An 18,579-nucleotide genomic window follows, 5' to 3' on the forward strand; every position below is an offset into this window, starting at 1 on the left:
GCTTCTTTGGGGGTGGAGTGGGGTGTGGGGGGAGAAGTGCTCTTTGAGTTACGTATTGTTGTATAACAAACACCCCCAAAACTTAATAGCTTAAAACAATGACTTACTGTTTCTCACAATTGTGTGAATTGACTGTCATTCTTTTGTTATGGATTGAATGTTTGTGTCACCCCCCCCATTCTCCTCAGTGTGATGATGTTTGGAAGCAGGGTCTTTGGGAGGTGATTAAGTCATGAGGGTGGGGCCCTCATGAATGGGATTGGTGCCCTTATAAGAAGAAGACTGAGAATTCCCTGACCCCTTCCACCATGTTGAGAACACAAGAAGGTGGCTGTCTATGAAGTGGGCTTGCACCAGACACTGAATCTGCCAGTGTCTTGATCTTAAACTTTCTCGTCTCCAGAACTGTAAGGGAATAACTTTCTGTTGTTTAAGCCATTCCGTCTATGGTATTTTGTTGTGGTAGGCCAAGCTGACTATGACATTTTCCTCCTGGTCTTGCCTGGGCTCAATTGGGATGGCTGAGCCTCTTTATCCACATGGCATTTCATGGCACAGGGGTCTCAGGGCCGCATTCCAAGAGGGTGAGCCCCAATGCACAAGTGCTTATCAAGCTTCTGCATCTTCTTTGATGATTTCCCATTGGGCCAAGCAAGTTCCATGGCTGAGCCATGTGGGCCACATGGCCAGGTCAGTGTGGGAGAGGAATACAGACGGTGTGGATACTGGGAGCATGTGATTCACTGGGAGCCAGTGCTGTAATGATGCAGCATAAGAGCCAAGTTCAGAAGTTGTGTTTAAGAGTGAGGTGTGCATTTAGATGTCCAAGCCCAGCTACTGAGTAGGCTGTTAGCTGTGTGAGCCTGGAGTTCAGGGCAGAGGTCCAGGCTGAGGTAGAAATGTCGGTCAGCATGTAGGTCATATTAAAGCCATGCAGTTGGTTGAAATCCCCCAGGGAGTGAATGTATGTAGAGAAGAGAAAAGCTCTGAGTCCTGCAGCCTGCTCCTCTCCATTGTGAGAGGACGGGGGGATGAGGAGGAGCCGGTATAGGAGGCCGAGAGAGGCAGACATTGAGGCAGGAAGAGAACTGAGATAGAGCAGTACCGCAGAAGCCAAGTGAAGACTATGTCAAGAATGAAGGGTATATAAAATGAGGCCTGAAAGTTGACCGTTGGCTTTAAGAATGAAAGGATTATTTGTGACTTCACTGGGGAGCTCCTTTTGTGGATTGATGGGTGGGGAGGTAAGAGCAGAAGCCTGATGAGAGAGGGTTAAGAAAGAATAGGAAGAGAGGAACTGTAGACAGGAAATATACACAAGTGCTGTCCAATAAAAATATGTGAGCCACATAAGTAAGTTCAAATGTTCTAGTAGGTACACTAAAAAGGTTAAAGAAACAGGTGAAATTAATTTTAATAAGATGGCTTATATCTTATTTAACCCATTATATATAAAATATTATCATTCCAGTATAACCAATTTAGAATTATTATCAGGATATTTTACATCCTTTGACATCCAGTGTGTGTTTTTCACTAACAGCTCATCTCCGCTCAGATTAGCTGCATCTCAAGTGCTCAATAGCCACATGTGACCAGTAGCTGCCATCTTGTGTAGTACAAGTACAGGAAATTCTTTCAAGGAATTTTGCTGTAAAGAGCAGCAGAGGAATGAGGTGGTTGCAGGGGGAAGTGAAAGTGATGGCAAGTGTTTGTTCTAGAACAAGAGCTATTACAGTGTGGTTAGTTGGTGTGCTAATGGGACTAGTCCAGTGGAGAAGAAGGAATTGCTGATGTGAGGGAAAGAGGAAGCAGTTGCTGGAGTGATAGTGCACAGATGAGAGGGGATGGGATCTGGGGACAGAGGGGCAGGCAGGCCTTGGCTAGGATCCCGGGCAGTGCATCCATGGTGTCGGGGATGAAGGCAGAGCACACTGGGTGCCGGTGCAGGTCGGTGTTTGGCTGTGACCATAAGAGCTTGTGGAAGTTTTTGTCTGATTTCTTTTTTCTCAGTCAAGTAGGAAGCGAGGCCGTCATCTGAGAGTAAGGATGGGATACAAGTATTGCAGATCTGAGAAGAGAGGAGAAAAATAGTAAATTGTGACCTGAGAGAGTGCATGGATGGGGGAAGTGTAGTGTGATTGCCTGGCAACATGAAGGATGCACTTGAGATTTGTGATCACGAATATGAAGGGAGAACAGTCAGCACTGTTGTTTTTCTCTAGTCACATTCAACTGCGTAGGTGCAAGCAAGGAGGAGGAGATCAGGATTTAAGCAGGGCTGGAATTATTTGGCAAGATGAATATGATCATGAGAGGCACAGTGGAGCCAAAGGTAGGCGCCAGGGATAATTAGAATCATGGGCCATGGAGTTGAAAGAGGGAAGAGGCAGCTGTGAGGGGCAGCCGGAAGATGGTTGGACCATTGCTTCACAGATTCCTCTGGGTCAGGGTCAGGGTTAGAGGGCGTAAGTAAGCTGGACAGACAGAAGTAGTGGTTGAAGAGGGAGGGCTTGCAGGTATTCATAATCTCAGGTCTCAGATATGACCATGAGAGGACAGAGCACTGGGGAGAAGAGGCCAAGGAACTGGGAGGCCAGGGTGCTGGAAGGTTCATCTAGTCATGTGTTGAAATTATCAAGAAATATGACAGGAATGGTTTTGGAGAGGATGGTGCTGAGCCAGGTGCTGATATCTTCAAGGGATAGTGAGGGCCATGACCTAGATGTTTGTAGACAGCTGTAAAAGGCAAGAGTAGTGGGTGGTACGGTACTGTGGTTGTGCGTTTTAGGGAGAAAGGAGGGCTAGTGGTCTGGAAATAGCAATGCAAAGAAAGAAGTTGCCTACTCTACGTACATGGGCCAAAGGAGGAAAAACCAGTGACTGACTTTAGAGGGCTAGAGCCGAAGCAGGCTCCTAGTGGGGAGAGGTAGGTCAGGTAAGAACAAAGGATGAAGAGGACCTACAGAGACGTGGTTGAACTATCAGCAATTTGGCCGACAAATTTCTTTGTGACTTCACATGCTCTGGTCCCTTTTCCTGGAATTTCCTTCCTTACCTTGTGCACCTGGAATACTTTTCTTCATAGTTTACCACCCAGCTACTGCACTGCAACTTTTCTGAAATTGCCATAGCACGAATTACCAGCAACCAGCATGCTGAAAACCCAGTGGAAGTATTTGTCTTTACTTTGTTGTGCCTCCATAGAACAGTGGAATTTTCTGTGATGATGAGAATGTTCTCTCTCTGCACTGTCCAATATGGTAGCCTCTAGCCACACATGATTATTGAACACTTGAAATGTGGCTGGTGTGGCTGAGGAACCAAATTTCTAATTTTATTTAATTTTAATTCATTTTAATATAAATTGCCACCATTAAACTTGCTTTCAGTCCTGTCTTCTCATGGATCCTCTTTTTTCTGGCAATTATTGCTGTTTCCCAGCCTCTGTCCTTGGTCCTTTAATTTCATTCTGCTGGTTGATTCTAATTTCATTCTTCCTGGATGCTGTTATCCACACCCCAAGGAGACCATCTCCCTCTCCTGAGCTCTAGACCTGGTTGTCCACAGCCTGTTGGAGATGGCAGCTTGGGCATCCTATGGGTGTTCTGTATCAGCATGCTCCAACCTGACTCTTCTCTCCTCTGAATAACTCTTCTCAGTTAGTGAGTGAGATTGTAGACCTGGGAGTTGCTCTGGACATCTCCTTCATGTCCAACGAATTGCCAAGTCATCTCTATTTCTGCAGCAGCAGCTGAACCTGGTCTTCAGTCTTGTGTCTCTCCAGCCCATTGTCCACACTGCTGCCTCAGCAGTCTCCTAGCTGAAACAGAAATCTGACCTTGCATTCCTGTTTAAAACCTCTTGATGGCTTCTCATTGTGTATCGAATAAAGGCCAAGTTCCTTAGCATGACAGATAAGGTTCTTCATGACCTGACCCACTTGCCTGTCTCTTCAGCTTCATCTCATGACACGTGGTCCTTCCCATGTTATGTTCCAGTCACACAGAACAGCTGGGGATTGTGTGCACCCCCGATCACTTACTGCCCTACCTTATTCTCACCATTCACCTGTAAGTGGCAGGGTAGTTCTCAAGGGCAGGGGCTGTGTTGGCTTCCTTATCCCCATTGCCTGGCATGGAATCTGGTGCCCAGTGTGGACCCAGTCAATGTTGAATGAGAGGGTGACGGGTAGAAGTGAATGAGTTGGAGGGAGCAGGGAGATTGGAGAATGGGAGGCCACCCTGCCTAGTCTCATCTCGGTGTAAATCCTTCCTGGGTGGGATTATAGGATGGGAGAAAGGGAGGCCCCTGGGGATTAGTTTCTGCTGCTGGTGGTACAACTGACTTCTTTCCCAGCACTCATAAAGCTTCCTTCTGGCAGAAATCGATTTCAGAAAAAGCTATTATCTCGGTTTCCTCCTACCTTTAGAGCTGAAATGTTTCTATCCTCCTGGGTAGAAGATGCTAGCAGAAAATGTCACATTTTTTTCTGCAAGTAGAAAAAAAAAGTTTTATGTGTTTAATTTTTCTGCAAGTGCTTAAGTTTCTATTTTCCTTGAGAAGAAAAGTAGTTTTTCACTGGGATTATCCCAAGGGCCACATCCAGGTATATAGAAAAAAGAATGATGTGTATTTGCATACTATTTGCATATATTTATGCAGACTGGGTCATCTATTCTCAGGTTGCTTTCCTTTTTTTCTTCCTTTTCCAAAGGAATTGAATATTTGATTATCATTGCAATGAAAAGAATAAAAAAGAGTGAAAAGGCAGTGGAGGCTGCAAAGTCCCCCTTCGTAGGGAAGATCACCTCTTGACAAGATTCCCTGTCTTCCAGCCTTTCATGCAGTTTGGGATGGCTGTGGTTGCCATGATAAAAATAGCAGCTGCTCTCTGTGTGCCGGGCTATAGCTCTGTGTTTACTTCTCTCGATCTCTTGGTCCACTCACCAGCCCTGAGAGGTGAATGGATGTTACCTCCAGTCTACATACAGGAAAATGGGCTCAGTGGGGCAGCCCAGTTTGCCCAGGGTCCCCCTGGAGGCAGTGGCAAGAGGCAGGATTCAAACCCAATGCTGTCTGACCCTGAGGCCTGTGTATGACACACTAATCTGTGTTTTCCGTCATTGACGCACACTGGCGGGTGTTCTGTCTCTCATACTTGCTGTTACTAGCCAGGGACTTGTTCACACAGGTATGTAGTTTGTCTGGTTGTCATTTGAATGACAGTGGACGGTTGCACAATATCAAGGTAGCAGAGTTTACTTACCTCGCCATTTGGTTTGTTTAGAGTTCCTCAGTGTTATGGGTGGTGCAGGTGTAAACACCTTTGTGCAAGTAAGGGTGGTTTGTTGGAGTTCTTCAGGTATTCAATGGTCATCGAGCCAAAGGGTTATATGTAGTTTCATGGTTCTATGGAAAGGCTGTGCCGTTCATGTGCCTGTGCCGCCATGCTGTCCTGAGTGCCTGCTGTACCCCAGGTGCTGAAGGGGAAGAGGTGGTTGAGAAATGGCCGCTCCCTCAGGGAATGTAAAGTCCAGTGCAGGACAGATGATGCAACAGCATGAATGGTGCTCAAGTGGGGTTTGAGCAAGAGGCAGTGAGAGCCCTGAGAAATGTGACCTGGCCGTGGTGGAGTGCTCCTCTTCCCCACATCCTAGGTAGGACAGGGTCAGGGGCTTTAGGGCAGGGCAGGGGGGCTGCCCAGAGGTTGAGGACTCATCCCAGCCTCTCCCAGTTCTGTGGCTGAGCTGCCTCCTGGCTGAGGACAGTCCTGCCTGTGGTCCTTTTCTGCAGCCACCCCCTGGTCTCCTGGGGCATGTCACTGCTTCCTGGCTGCCACTAGGAGGAGCCAAGCAGAGGATGGAGGGAGGGGACACCTTTGGAACATGGTGGGGGTGGTGCTTGAAGAGTGGCAGGAATGCAGCCAGAGCACCTCTTGGTCCTCCAGGTCCCCCTTCTCCTTTATGTCCTCAGCAGCCAGGGTGACAACAGGGGATCCAATTCCCACTCAGTCAGCAGACAGGGAAGTACACACAGTGTAAGTGTGTGGTGCAGTGCCTTTCCACAAACTGAGCACTGTGTTAGATGCTAGGGACACAAACGCATCTGACCCAATCCTCAACCCCAAGGTGCTCTGGTCTAGACAAATAGACCAGGAAAGATGGTACAACTTGGTCTGACAGAGGTCTGGATGAGGATCAACAAGAGCATTGAGCAGGGGTTCCCCTGGCAGTGTCCGAGAGCTTGGTGCTCCACTATTGTGACTTGGCTGTGGTGCTGCCCATCTCTGAGCTTTGATTTCTCCATCTATGAAATGGAGGGATGAGTTTGATGCCCTTTGGACTCAGATGTGCTGTGAGCTTGCCATTTGTTCAGAGAGCAGGCCTGAGCTCCTCCCCCAGAAGACCCAGCTGGCTTCAGTCACCCACCCCGCCCGGCCCCTCTTCTCCCCTCCACACTCACCCTGCCCTCCACCGTGTTCCCTGGTGTTCTGCCTCCAGCCTTTTCCCCTCTCAGTCTACATATGTTCCCGTGACTTCAGTTATCATTACGTGCCAGTGACACCTGTGTCCAGATGTTCAGCCCTGTCCTCTTCACTAGTTTGTGATTTGTATAATAATAATAATTGGCATTTGGTAAATTCCAGATATAGCACTACACTCAGTGACTTAAACCATCTCATCTATCCAACAGCCTGGTGAAGTAGGCACCCCATTTTATAGATGAATGAGACAGAGTTCAAGAGATCCTAAGGCTTGCCTGAGGCCCTGAAAGTGATGAGTGACAAGAGCCGGGATTGAAAAGCCTGTGCCTGCCTGGCTCCAGTGCCCACACTCAGCCATCACACTGTATTTCCCAGAGTGCCCAGCTGCCTTAAGAGACATTTCTACTTGGCTACTCCACAGACACCTTCATTTCAGCATGGCTAAAATTGGCCTCATCATGTCCTACCTTCTGCTCCATTTGGCCTTTTCCACTCTTTCCTCCCAACAAATGGCTCCATCAAACCAGTGATGCCCAAACTAGAACCCTGGGATTCTTTCTAGATCCTTCCTCTTCCTCCCCAACAATACCCAGTCTTCCACTATGTCCTGGCGATTTGTTCTCCACTTTTCTCCAGCTGCACCACTGCTATCTTTAAAGGCCATCCATCCTCTTCCCTCTCTGGGTTCCCTCCTTGGTCTCTCCACTCCCTGTGCTCCCAGCCACCCCTGGCACATGGGCCAGGGTGATCTTTCTCGAGCACAAGTCTGGCCACATCACTTCCCTGTTTCAAACCTATCCCTGCTTTTGGTGGCTCTGCAGCAGAGCTCAAAGTTGGCCACCCATGGGCTGAAATCTATCCAAGAAGACATGTTTTGTTTGGTCCATTGAGCATTCTTCAAACACTTTGAATTATTTGCCAACATAAAAACCAAGAAATTCCATATGAAAGTTCACATTTCTGGCTTCTCTCATAAAAGTGAAAAAACTGGCAGCTCTGGGCCCACGTGCCTGCAGGGCAGTGACTGGTGGGGCTGAGGGCTGGTTGCCCTCTTTAGAAGGAGCAGGGATGCCAGTCCCAGCATCCCTAATGCCTGTTGAGCCCTGAGCACTCCCTTGCTCCCGATTACCTGTCTGAGACTTGAGGCGTTTGGGCTTACAGCCCTGCAGCTCAGAATGAAGCCCAGAGCTTTCAGCATGGCTCCTAAGGTCCTCTGCAGCCTGGCTTGGAGCACGCCAGCTCTGCCAACCTCTCGTCTTTCTTGTGCTCACAGCCCCCCCATACCCCTGTGGTCCCAGCTCATCCCCATAGTTTCCTGAATTGCCTCATTCCCACTCATGTCTGCCTTCGTGCAGGCTGCTGCTTTGGAATGCCTGGGCCCCTCCCGAGTCCCATTTGTCCTTCAGGACCTCCCTGTGCCCCTTTCACCAAGAAGCAGTCTTTGTTCCCACACCTTCTCTCTCAAGCTGAGTTCTGTGCCCGCATAATATGTGGCACAGACCTTGGTCATTGTACCCATCATACCAGGGTCTAATTGTTGATGGGCTTGTCTGTCAACCCTGCCAGACTGTGAACCCGAGACTGCGGAACGCCTGTCTTCTTTTGTCTTCCTGTTCCCAGAGCTTGGCCCAGGGGCTTTCAGCACAGTAGGTGCCTAATAACTGGTGAATGAATTGGTAACTCTGTGACAGACTGACTTAAGAAATTAATATTCCAGGACACAACGCTGCCGCCTACTTTTTTGGGGCTGAGGGTTTCAGGATCCTTCCATTCTAGAGCGCCCCCCTCCAAGTCCCCATTCGGAGTGATATGCACAGCATCCTATAAGATGTACTTCTGCTCTGCAAGCTCTGGAATACATCCAAGCCTACTGGGCTGGTAGTTCCTACAAGAGAGGGAAAATAGATCATTCTTGCTATTCTAGGGGGAAGGACTTGTCTACCCTAGTTAGGATGTACCATTGGACATGGCACATTCTTCAGTTATTTGAATAATAGTAATGATGTGGTAATGCTAGCATCTAACATGCATTGAACATTTATGTTGTAGCAGATCCCGTACAAAGTGATTGCAATATATATCTCCTTTACCTCTCACAGCAACTCTAAGAAGTAGATAGGACTGTTTCCCCACTTTAGGGACAGGTAAACTGAGACTCAGGGAGTCCAACCAACTTCTCCAGGGTCACAGAGCCAGTAAGTGGTAGAGTCCATATTTGTAACCAAATCTGTCTGACATTGGTATTATCAACCAGCACGCCATACTTCCTCTGTGACGTAACATGGGGGAATGAAGTAGAAATGAAGGCTATATAATTACATAGAGAGTAAGAGTCCAATTAGTAATTACAGCAATAAAGAAAAGGAAGTCCAAAAGCATAGAGAAAACAGCCAGGAAGACACGCCCAGGTGTTAGCTTTGGTACCAGGCTGCTGAGGATGTGTTTCTTCTTTAACTCCATCTTGTTTCTACTTTTTAACATTTTCTGACTGTCCTTTCATGATCATGTATTGCTTTTATAATGAAAACAATCCTGTCTTTGTAATGGGCCTGGCATTACGAGGCAGAACGGAGGTTGGGAAGGGGCTGATTGGAGTACCCAGCTAATCAGCAGGCCATCTCCCGAGTAGCTTCACTGAGCAGCCACCCAAAGGGGATGATCAGCAGGCGGCAGCTGTGGCCTCAGTGCCCGCACCCTCACCCTCACCCTCATGGGGCAAAGGAGGAGAAGTGGGTCACTGGCCCCGCTGTCTCACTGTTTCCCTTATCCTTCCAGGTACTTACACCCCAGAGCCCCTCAGCAGTTTCCGGTGGGCCCTTCTCTCAACTGGCCTCATGTTCTTTTATCACTTCAGCGTCTTGCAGATCCTGGGCCTGGTAAGTTTGGTTCACTCCCCTTCTATCCCCTCTGTTTGGAGTTCTCTATAAATCTTGGTAATCCTGGTTGGCGCTGGTGGATCGTTTTGTTTTGAAAATGCAAGATGCCAAAGGTCTGGATGGCAGATTGTTGTGTCTGGGTTGCTGATTTATGGTCACAACCTCGGCCTCTCTAGTTTTCTGAATCCTTTGATAATGACTATTTCTTTCATCCTTGCGGAGGCAAAGGTGCCCTTTACTCATGACCACTTGGGCCAGAAACAGTGAGCTGTAACTGGGAAGTGGGTTGCTGTGGACCCCATGGGGAGACAGGACCCTCAACCTGGCTATGGGTCTTGGGGAGGCTTCTGACCTTGGGTCCGTTCTGGGCCTACTCCCAGGCCCTGAGCTGTGTGGCCAGCCGAAGTGCAGTGTTGGGGGAATCCCTGTGGCATTCTGGGGTGTTCCAACCTGCCTGGAGCGTGGATGATGGCTGGGCTCAGTAGTTGAGTTATCCAGAGCCCAAGATTGCTGAGTGCATGGGGGTCTTTTGGTGGCAAAGTGAGTAGGAAGAACTCAGGGTTGGGGCTGGGGTTCAGGAGACACAAGTTCAAGTCCTGGCTTTGCCACTGCTCTACGTGAGTCTTGACTTCTCTGTGACATGGTATAAAACCCCCAACCTCCCTGAGAGGTGGTGAGGACAAGTCGTTTTTGATGTGAATGAGTTTGAAGGGCTTTGGAAGGCAGGTGCCGTGGCCGCCCTCTGCCAGAGTGGCATGTCTGGTTTGGTGTGCAAGTGGGATTAGTGTGGTATTAGCCGCACAGAGCCCTGTGGGACTTAGCAGGACTAAAGCTTGTAACTGGTGTCACCAGCGCCTTTGTAGAAGCAGTCACTTTCTCTTCCCCACCCTGGTGTATTGCTCTGCTCTGGTTTGCCTTGGGGCTAGTTTGAGCTCCTTACCAATGGTGTGAATGCTGCCTGTGCTCTTGGGAGGAAGCTGGATGACCTTTGCTCCCTAACTCACTGGGACTCCTTGATTCCAGAGGAATCTACATCCTCATGTCACCATACATTCCATGCTCAGTCACACCTCTGGGCTTGGCTCTGACCATGCCTCCTACATGGAAGGTTCTGCTCGCTCCATTCCTTGCCATGACCCCTATCCATCCTTCATGAGTCCATTCAGGTGCCACTTCCCTGATGAAATCTTCTCTGAGGATTTCACCCCATTCTGTGGACTCCTCAGACCTTGTGATGTGGAAAACCCCATGAGCACCATCTGGTTTAGGTCAGGTGTGGTAGACTATCCCCCAAACTTGATTGGTTCTGGTTACATGGAGGCAGTGACCACATGGTATGACTTTTATCCCATAACCCCTTTCTGGGGATCGGCAAGTAGTAGATGTGTAAGAATGGCAATGGGCTCTGAGCCCAACTACAAGGCAAGACGGAGCAAAACCAAACAGCTTTTCCACTGGACGGCCTCCCCCATCACCTCCAGAGGGCTCCAGCTTTGACCCACTCAGAAAGCCTAGGGTAGAGAAACCCCGTTATGAACAGGTGGGGATTTGTCAATCCCTCCTTGTGTAGTCTCCCATTAGATAGAGATGGCTGAACTGGCAGAAGCCAGAGAAAGCCTAAGGATGGTGAACGCTCACTCTACCTCCCTTGTCCCTGCAGGTCACCGAAGTGAATTTGAACAACATGCTGTGTCCGGCCATCTCAGACCCATTCTACGGCCCCTGGTACCGCATCTGGGCCTCGGGACACCAGACTCTCATGACCATGACCCACGGGAAGCTGGTCATCCTGTTCTCATACATGGCTGGGCCTTTGTGTAAATATCTGCTGGATTTGCTCCGGCTTCCAGCCAAGAAAATAGACTGAAGGTGCTTGATTTTTTTTTTCCTTTTCTTTTTTTTTCCTCCCTGAGGAAACAAGTCCTGACTTGACTTGGAGAACACCCAGTTCCTGCTGAAATCATGGGAGATGGCAGTAGGAATTTGGTGTATTCCTTTTTTCCCTCTCTCCCTGTCTTCCACCGCTCTTCCTTCCCCAGCTCTTCCCCCCAGGACATCTCCTGGAGCCTGGGGTGGTGCGCTGAGGGTGGGCGTCTTCCTCCTCCCTTCTGGCTCTCTCTCCCTGCTCCTAGTGGCCTTATGTGGGGAGACAGTAGTCAGTGGCTTTCACTCCACTTGTTGGTGCTTTTACAACAGCTGGTTGAGGAGCGGGAACAACAAGCAGTAGTTGTTTGGCCATCGTGATTGGATGTGTTTCATTTCTCCACTGCCAGGTACCTCCAGGCTTATGCTGGGGTCCCCTTTTGTTTCCAGTGCAGCCCCCACCGTAAGGGGACTAAGGCCTTGTTTCTATACCAGTGGCAAGCCGAGAGCCAAAGGATTTCCCAGCTCACGGCCAAAATAGAAACAGCCAGATTCTTCCCACTGGTGTCCCATGACTCAAAGCAAGCAGCCAGCCAGCCACCCCTCCAGGATGCCGCCTCCTCCAGGATGCTGCCTGCAGTGGGAGGTGGGGGCACTCCCCAGCCCAATGGCTAAATCCCACTGAAGGGGGTGGAGAGCTGTTGCTGTGGCAAGTCCAAAGTGAACCAGGTTAAATATCCACAGCTAATACCAGGTGGGACCCTGGGTAAATTCTGCCTCTGAGAGCTGAAAACTGACCCATATCCCAACCAGAAGTGAGCCTAGAAATTAATCAACAGAACTGGTAACTTGAGATAACTATGATTTGAATCGTATGCTTCATTTTAGTTCACTGTTGATAACAGATGCCATTGTAAGCACCCCCTAAAAGCTCTCTCTCTCTTTCTTTTTTAAAGGCAGCTTCAGAGAAGGATGAGCTAGAATTGCGTTTTTTGCTTTTTGGTTTTGATTTGTTCGATTGTTCTGTGATGCTTGAGTCTGGAGAATTGTGCATCAGGGCCTGGTGGTGCTCCTGTTGATCTGCTTCATGGTATTACAGTTTATGTCAGCGTTCTGAGTGTGGGGAGATACAGATCTGCTCGTGGTGTTTCCCTAGGGCCTGGTGGCCGTCACTGTAGCCAGACTCAGTGTTGAGTTGTATCACCTGAGGGCCATCACACACTCCCCAAGTCTGGGTTGAAAGGGAGGTACCAAGGAATTAGGTCCCCATGGATGGGAGTTCAAGTACTCTGAAAGGAAGACCTTTTGTTGAAAGACTTGAGCATGGTTGTGCATGACCTCAAGAAGGGAGGTGATCGCTGGGCCTTCGCTGACTCCTTTTTGGCCCTTACTAAGAACAGAAAGGGGGATTCAGCAACTTCCTCTGACAGGCTTCCCCTCCGTCTCCCTCCCTAGGCAGGCAGGTTCCCCTGGGCTGGTTCCAGTGTTGGAGCTGTTACTGTATTAGACCTAGATTGTGCCAGGGACTCAGTGGTCGTGATTTTATCAGATGGACCTACAGGAGAGAGCAGAGTGAGAGAGAGGCTCTCTGAACAAGGGACCACCCTTTTGCAGAGGCCTGCTGGCAAGTAGGTGATCAAATCCCCAGGGTGTGGGAGAATGGGAGGGAGAACATCGAGTCCTTTTACATCCCAGGAGCTCCTCATGGTGGGTGATCTTCATTTCTGCCATCTTCGTGGACTTGGCCACATTTTTCTTAGTGCCTCTCACCCTCGGGTTGCCTGCCTAGAAGAGGCACCTCTTGAATGGCTGGATTCACCCTGCCTGCCATCAAACTGCTGTGTGTAGGAATGATGAGGAAATGTGCAAGGCCTCAGTGCCCCTTTGTCTCTCTACAAAAAGAAATGATGGGAAGAGCCCCCAGGGGCCTGTTCTGCCCCCTACCAAATACAGAGGCTCTGCAGGCAGGTACACGGTGAGCCCCTCAGCTGGGGTCCAGCAGCCAGGCAGGTAGGCGCTCAGCTTCGGAATGCCACCATGACCTCACAGCTGCACTGTTCCTTCTCTTTGTCTCTGTGACATGGCACAGGTTGCCAGGCAGCCCGAGCTTTCCCCACACTGGCATGCCTCTAAAAGCTTGCCTTTGCCCAGGCTACAGCTTGGTGCCCCATTCTGGGCAGCACATTCTACTGCTTGGAAGGAAAGAAGAAAATGAAAGCCACTTGCCATTCATGACCCCGCTGGAGACAGACACACCTGTCAGGGGAAGGGGAGATGCAGACTGGCTCAGAAACGTGGAGGGAGAAGGAACATAGTGAACCAAGTCCACAGGCACCACAGGGAGGCATGAACTGTATTTGAGGTTGGGGAGTGGCAGGCATCCAAACTGATCTCAGCCTAGGCCAGGCCCGTAGAGAGGTAGCTTGGCCAGACCCGTGGCAGCCCGCCTTGAAGGGAGGTCCCTGTGCCAGTGGGCCCGGGCTTCCCACTCCTCCCCAGGGCTTTCCTGTCAGTGCCAAGGAGGTTCCCCCACCACACTGGCCAAGTTTCCATACACCATTTGCCAGCGTGTGGGAGCTCAGTGTGTGTCTGAGAGAGTGTTTGTAGAAGTGGATGGTTTCTCCTCAAACCCCCAGACAGCACTGGCCAAGGATCTGGGCCAGTGAGAACAGTTTGTTGAGCTGGCCAGCTCGGGGCATCAGGAGAGAGAGACAGTCGCAGCTGCTTGCAGCCGCATGCCTTTCCCAGGAGTTTGGTTCTGCACACCAAAGATGATCAGGCCCACCTTCCCAGAGGCCCAGCGGTGGGTTCCTCTGTCTGCTTGCTAGGAAGCCATGGACTCAGTCTCGCCAAGTCGACATTCTCCCTTTCTCCTTGGACTTTTCAGCACTCACAGAAGCTGTGTGTAGCGTGGTTGCGCTGAGGGAGGCACCGGCACGCTTTCACCACCTGGTCCCTCAAGCCTGGCAGTTGGAGCATCGCTTCCTGCTGCAGCCTCTGTAGGGGGATGGCCACCTGCTCTCATTGGAGATGCAGTGTTTGGTTGCCAGCAGGCCTCTGTGTGCCCTGGGAGTGAGCTAGGTGGCTGGGTGGCAGAAGGCCCTCCCCCTGCCCGGGATTTCTGGAGTCATCCTTCCTGTTTGGAAGACTGAAGGGGAAGTGGGGGAGGAGAACTGAAGGGTTGCGCGTGGCACGGTAGGACAAGAGGCCGGTGCTGGTTTGGGGAAATCGGGAGCAGGCACAAGGGAGGGTGCTCCTCAGGCCCCTGCATGCCCCTGGGCAAGGTCCCAGGTGAGGGCGGCCTCCCCGCTGGGCACCCTGCTCCGCTCTGCTCTGCCCTCTTGGAGGGGAGAGAGTCCATGTGGGGGAGTGAGCCTTCCTTTTCTGTATATAGAGTGAGCCAATGTGTGCTCAGGAAAACTAGTCGCTTGTTGTTGCTCTCATGTGTGACATTTTTATACACTGGTTTGCTCCTGTGGCACAAAAACAAAAGTCATTTCAAACAAAGCTGTTTTGGAAACTTGCTTCTTTTGGTGTCAGTTTTGTATTACATTTTAAAGGATTCTTTATATATTGGTATCCTTGTGGTAGAGAGAATAAGATAGTCTAGTCTGTAATTATTTCTGCGGGGAAATTGGCAGATGCCTCTGTCCCTCTTCACCTCCTCCCCCTATCCTTCCTCATTCCCGAGGGAGGATTTCTATGCACTGGGCAGACCCCTCCCTGTCCCTGTTCGCCCCATGCCCGTGGCTCTCTGTAGAGATCAGTCTTTATAATCCCCCTAAACAGCAGCAGGGCAGGTATTTTTGCCAAGTCAGTTTTTGGGTATTCTATGCCCTCACCAGTTTGCCCACCTCTTGGGGCATTTTGTAAGGTGTTTTCTCTGTTTTGTAAAACTTTTTGATTGTGCTGAAATGGTTTCTGCAGTCACGTTTGGAAATAAATAGTCATTCATTTGTATACTTAGCATTTTGAATTTGAGTCTTAGGTGTTTCTTTGTTGACGATCCCTGAATAAAAAGAAACCCTCACCATGGGACTTGCTGTTAAAATGTTTTCTTGATTTATTCTTGCTAAAAGATTTATGAGAACCTAGGAGTCTTGGCCTTGCTTTCCAGAACCCTCTCAGAAGGTCCTGTGCTTTGAAAAGTAGACAGAGGGGGCCATTGGTCCTCCACATTGTGCAGGACTACCAAAGGGCAGCTGGCATGCTTAGTGCAGCCTTTCCCTGGGAGCCATGTGGCTGGACATGTGCCTTGGAACCACTACCACCCCTCCCCAATTGCCTGCTGCCACCAGGGCTGCCAGTGACTCAGTGGGCCTCATGCACTTAGCAGGGCATGTCTGCTGGGGACATCTGCTGGGCTTGCTGGGCCCTCCAGTGCCCTGGGTCAGGCTGGATGACTGAGATAGAGAAGGCAACTTTGAGACCAGATGTGTTCAGGCCCACTCTCCCCGTTGCACAGGTCAGGCTTCCCCATGGGGAGTAGTGGACAAGATGACCTTGCCCTTTGGGAACAGTCGGACGTGCCTGTCCCAGGCTACCTGCTGAGCAGACCGTGATCAGCCTGGCCCACCTTCACACCGGACTGGGGCCCCACTTGGTGTTTTGCTGGCGTAGCTGTTTCTGGAAGGGACACAGCTACCCAAAGTGGCCCCAGTGCCAGTGGATCTCCTCGTTGGCCAGTAGTTGGGCACACATGCTATTAATGAGGCAGGGCCCTGTGGTCCTGGGCCATGAAATCCCCAGCTTAGGCAAGTCATTTCCACCTCAGGTTCTCCATCTGCAAAACAGTAGCTCCAGGCGTGTGCCAGGCATAGTGCCACAGCGCTCCACACGTTACCTCCCATAGTTCCCACAGAAGCACAGTGAGCTGATTGCTCCTGCTGTCCTTATTGGACAGGCAGAAATTGAGAAAACGGAGGCTCAGAGCTAAGAAGTGGAGGGGTGGGGATGTGAAGCCAGTTCTGTTAGACTCCAGCGCTGTTAGAGTCCATCGCCCGGACTCCACTGCCTGCCTGGGGTGCCAGGATTATGGGGCTGACTCTTGCTCTGGGTCTCCAGCCCTGAGAGAAGTGGGAGGAGAGCCAGGCAGTGATGTGGAAGGCAAGAGAGAAGGAGGTGAGCCCCATGATTGCAGAAAGTGGAGGAGTCCAGTCCGTCTTTCTGCTGCTGCCCTCAGAGTGCAGCTGAAGGGCCGGGGCCATGTGGGGGTGAGAGCTGGTGGGGGCAAGGACAGAGCAGCTGCTGGGGGAGGTGGAAAATTGGTCCTGTGGCCTTCCCATGTGTTGCTCTTTCCCTTCAGAAACACTACACACCAGTGTAGGTCATGGCCGCCTCCCCTGGCTAGTGCATTGCCTGGCCTGCTAGCTCTGTTCCAGGCTGCAGCCCCTACTGAGGGCAACAGTCGTCTTCAAGTGTACATCTGACTGCATCACTTCCCGGGGCCCTGAAAACATCCTCTGCTTCATCTCTTCACCCGCATGCCCCATAAGAACCATATGCAGGGAGAGACCCTTTGCTCCAGCTCCAGCCGGATAGTATTCCACTTTTCATGCCATGCCGTTCTCGCTTTTCTGCCTTCCCTTGGTGCTGTTTCCTCAGCTATGCAGTCTCCCTTCTTGTCTGGTGGCCTCAGCTCAGGTGTCGGCTCCTGCGCTCCATCTCATCTGAGCTCCCCAGCCATATTGGGTACCTCTCCCCTTGGCTTCCCAGCTCCTGGCACTCATTCCTGGGCCGCCATGTGTCCCTGTTGTGTCACGCCTTGCGGCTCTCCTCCTCTGTGGAGCATGAGCTCCTGGAGGGCAGAGTGGGGTCTGATTCATCCTCCAGCCCTGGCACAGGGCCTGTTCTGCAGAAGGTGCTCAGTGGACGATGATGATCGTTCCTGAGTGCGGTAAAATGGTGGGAGGCACCACTGTTACCCACATGAGGGACAAACCTTGACCATGTAAGCTAGCACCTGTCCCATGAGCTCTCCTGTGCGGGGCCTCAAGCCTTTGCTCAGAGACCTCAAGCTCTAGTCTAGGGCCACCTTGCCGAGGGGTGGGGGGCATTGAGGGGGTGCTGGGGAAAGCCTGCCTCTCTACAGGGCCCTGTGTAGTTGGGATCCGAATGAGGAGGCAGTGTTATGAGTGAAGCAAATCGAGATGGCCAGCATCTGTGTCAACTGCTCTGTCCCATCCCTCTGGGTCGGGGTGGACAAGGCATCCAGCTGCTTTCCATGTCTTCATAGCTATTCAGTGGCCTCAGGTCCGCACGCCTGCATTTGCTGGGGCACATACAGTTGGTGTTTGGATGACAGAAGCCACACCAGCCCATGGAATGTGTCACCTCCCTCTGAGGGGTAGGGAGCAGCTTGGGATGGTTACAACTTGATGCCCCAATGAATTTTTCCCTCGTCTTGGTTTGCCAAGGCCAGTGGAGGAACAGAGAGCCACACGTCAGTCTGACAAATGCAATAGCTTATACAAAGAACATGTGGTTTGTTAACCTTGGCAATAGGCAAGGCTGGCCTAGTTCACAGTCAAGGACTCTCTGTTACTGACTGTATCCGCCCCTCTCCCAGTCAGCATTTGCCCAGCATCCAGATTGCACATGTGGGATGTCTGAGCTGCTTGGTGAGGGGGTTTAAGTGTCTCCCAGGGAGGCAGAAGGGAAGGCTGCTCCTCTTGCTAATGGGCATTGCCCAGCACAGTTGGCTGCCTTAACTACGTGCAGCTCCTGCCTCTGGGTGTGCCAGTAGCCTCTGCATGAGGCCGGTCTTAGCCAGGAGGTCAGATGCTTCCTTGACAAAGCTCTGTTAGGTGACAGGGCCCATGACCTGAGCCGCATTGGTGGCCTTTCTGACAACCTGCCTCTAGCGGTCACGACCACTCCAGCCCCCAGCCATCCCTTGTCTCTGCTCCTTCCGCCTCTCCACCCAAGGGGCCTGCAGGGGCGCTGCCTGCTTTTGCTGCCCCTTCAGCTGCTCCTTGTCTGGTTCCCAGGAGTCCTAAGCTCTTGGCTATTACATTTTTAGAAAAAGACCCTGGGCTCTCCAGGAGGGAGGGGACTTCCTGTGCATTCTGAGACACACTCTCAGATTTCCAGAATGTTGGAGCTGACAAATATGGGGGCTTGTAAATTTTCCTGCCTGTTAGAATCACTTGGGGTGCTTAAAAAAAAAATCTCAATTCCTTGGCCTCACCAGAGCTCATAATTGAAAGCAAATTTTTGTTTTGTTCTTACTTTAAGCATCCAGTTTGTGAGTCATCTCTTTGACCTGACCATCTACACCAGTACCTTTTTTAAAATTCAATATTTAAGACATACCAAAAGGTATGAAGAATAATATCTCAATACAGCTTAAGA

General features: G+C 50.6%; 1 protein-coding gene across 16 annotated transcripts in view; it reads left to right on the forward strand.

Annotated features, from left to right (window-relative positions):
- TMEM164 (transmembrane protein 164) overlaps positions 1-18,579 on the forward strand; it is a 314,697-nt gene that overhangs the window by 186,398 nt on the left and 109,720 nt on the right. For 11 of the 16 annotated variants that reach the window (XM_036912672.2, XM_036912666.2, XM_036912659.2 and 8 more), the window contains 2 exons: positions 9,263-9,363; positions 11,024-15,277. The exons of 2 other annotated variants lie outside the window; for them this stretch is intronic. In XM_036912672.2, the coding sequence (XP_036768567.1) occupies positions 9,263-9,363; positions 11,024-11,230 (308 nt within the window). In that variant the 3' untranslated portion in view covers positions 11,231-15,277. Of the gene's footprint in view, positions 1-4,717; positions 5,107-9,262; positions 9,364-11,023; positions 15,278-18,579 lie in introns of those variants that run through there. 3 more of the 16 variants (XM_036912662.2, XM_036912660.2, XM_036912661.2) reach the window with 3 other exon arrangements.

The sequence above is a fragment of the Manis pentadactyla genome, chromosome X (assembly GCF_030020395.1).
Source record: "Manis pentadactyla isolate mManPen7 chromosome X, mManPen7.hap1, whole genome shotgun sequence".
In the NCBI taxonomy this organism is placed as follows: domain Eukaryota; kingdom Metazoa; phylum Chordata; class Mammalia; order Pholidota; family Manidae; genus Manis; species Manis pentadactyla.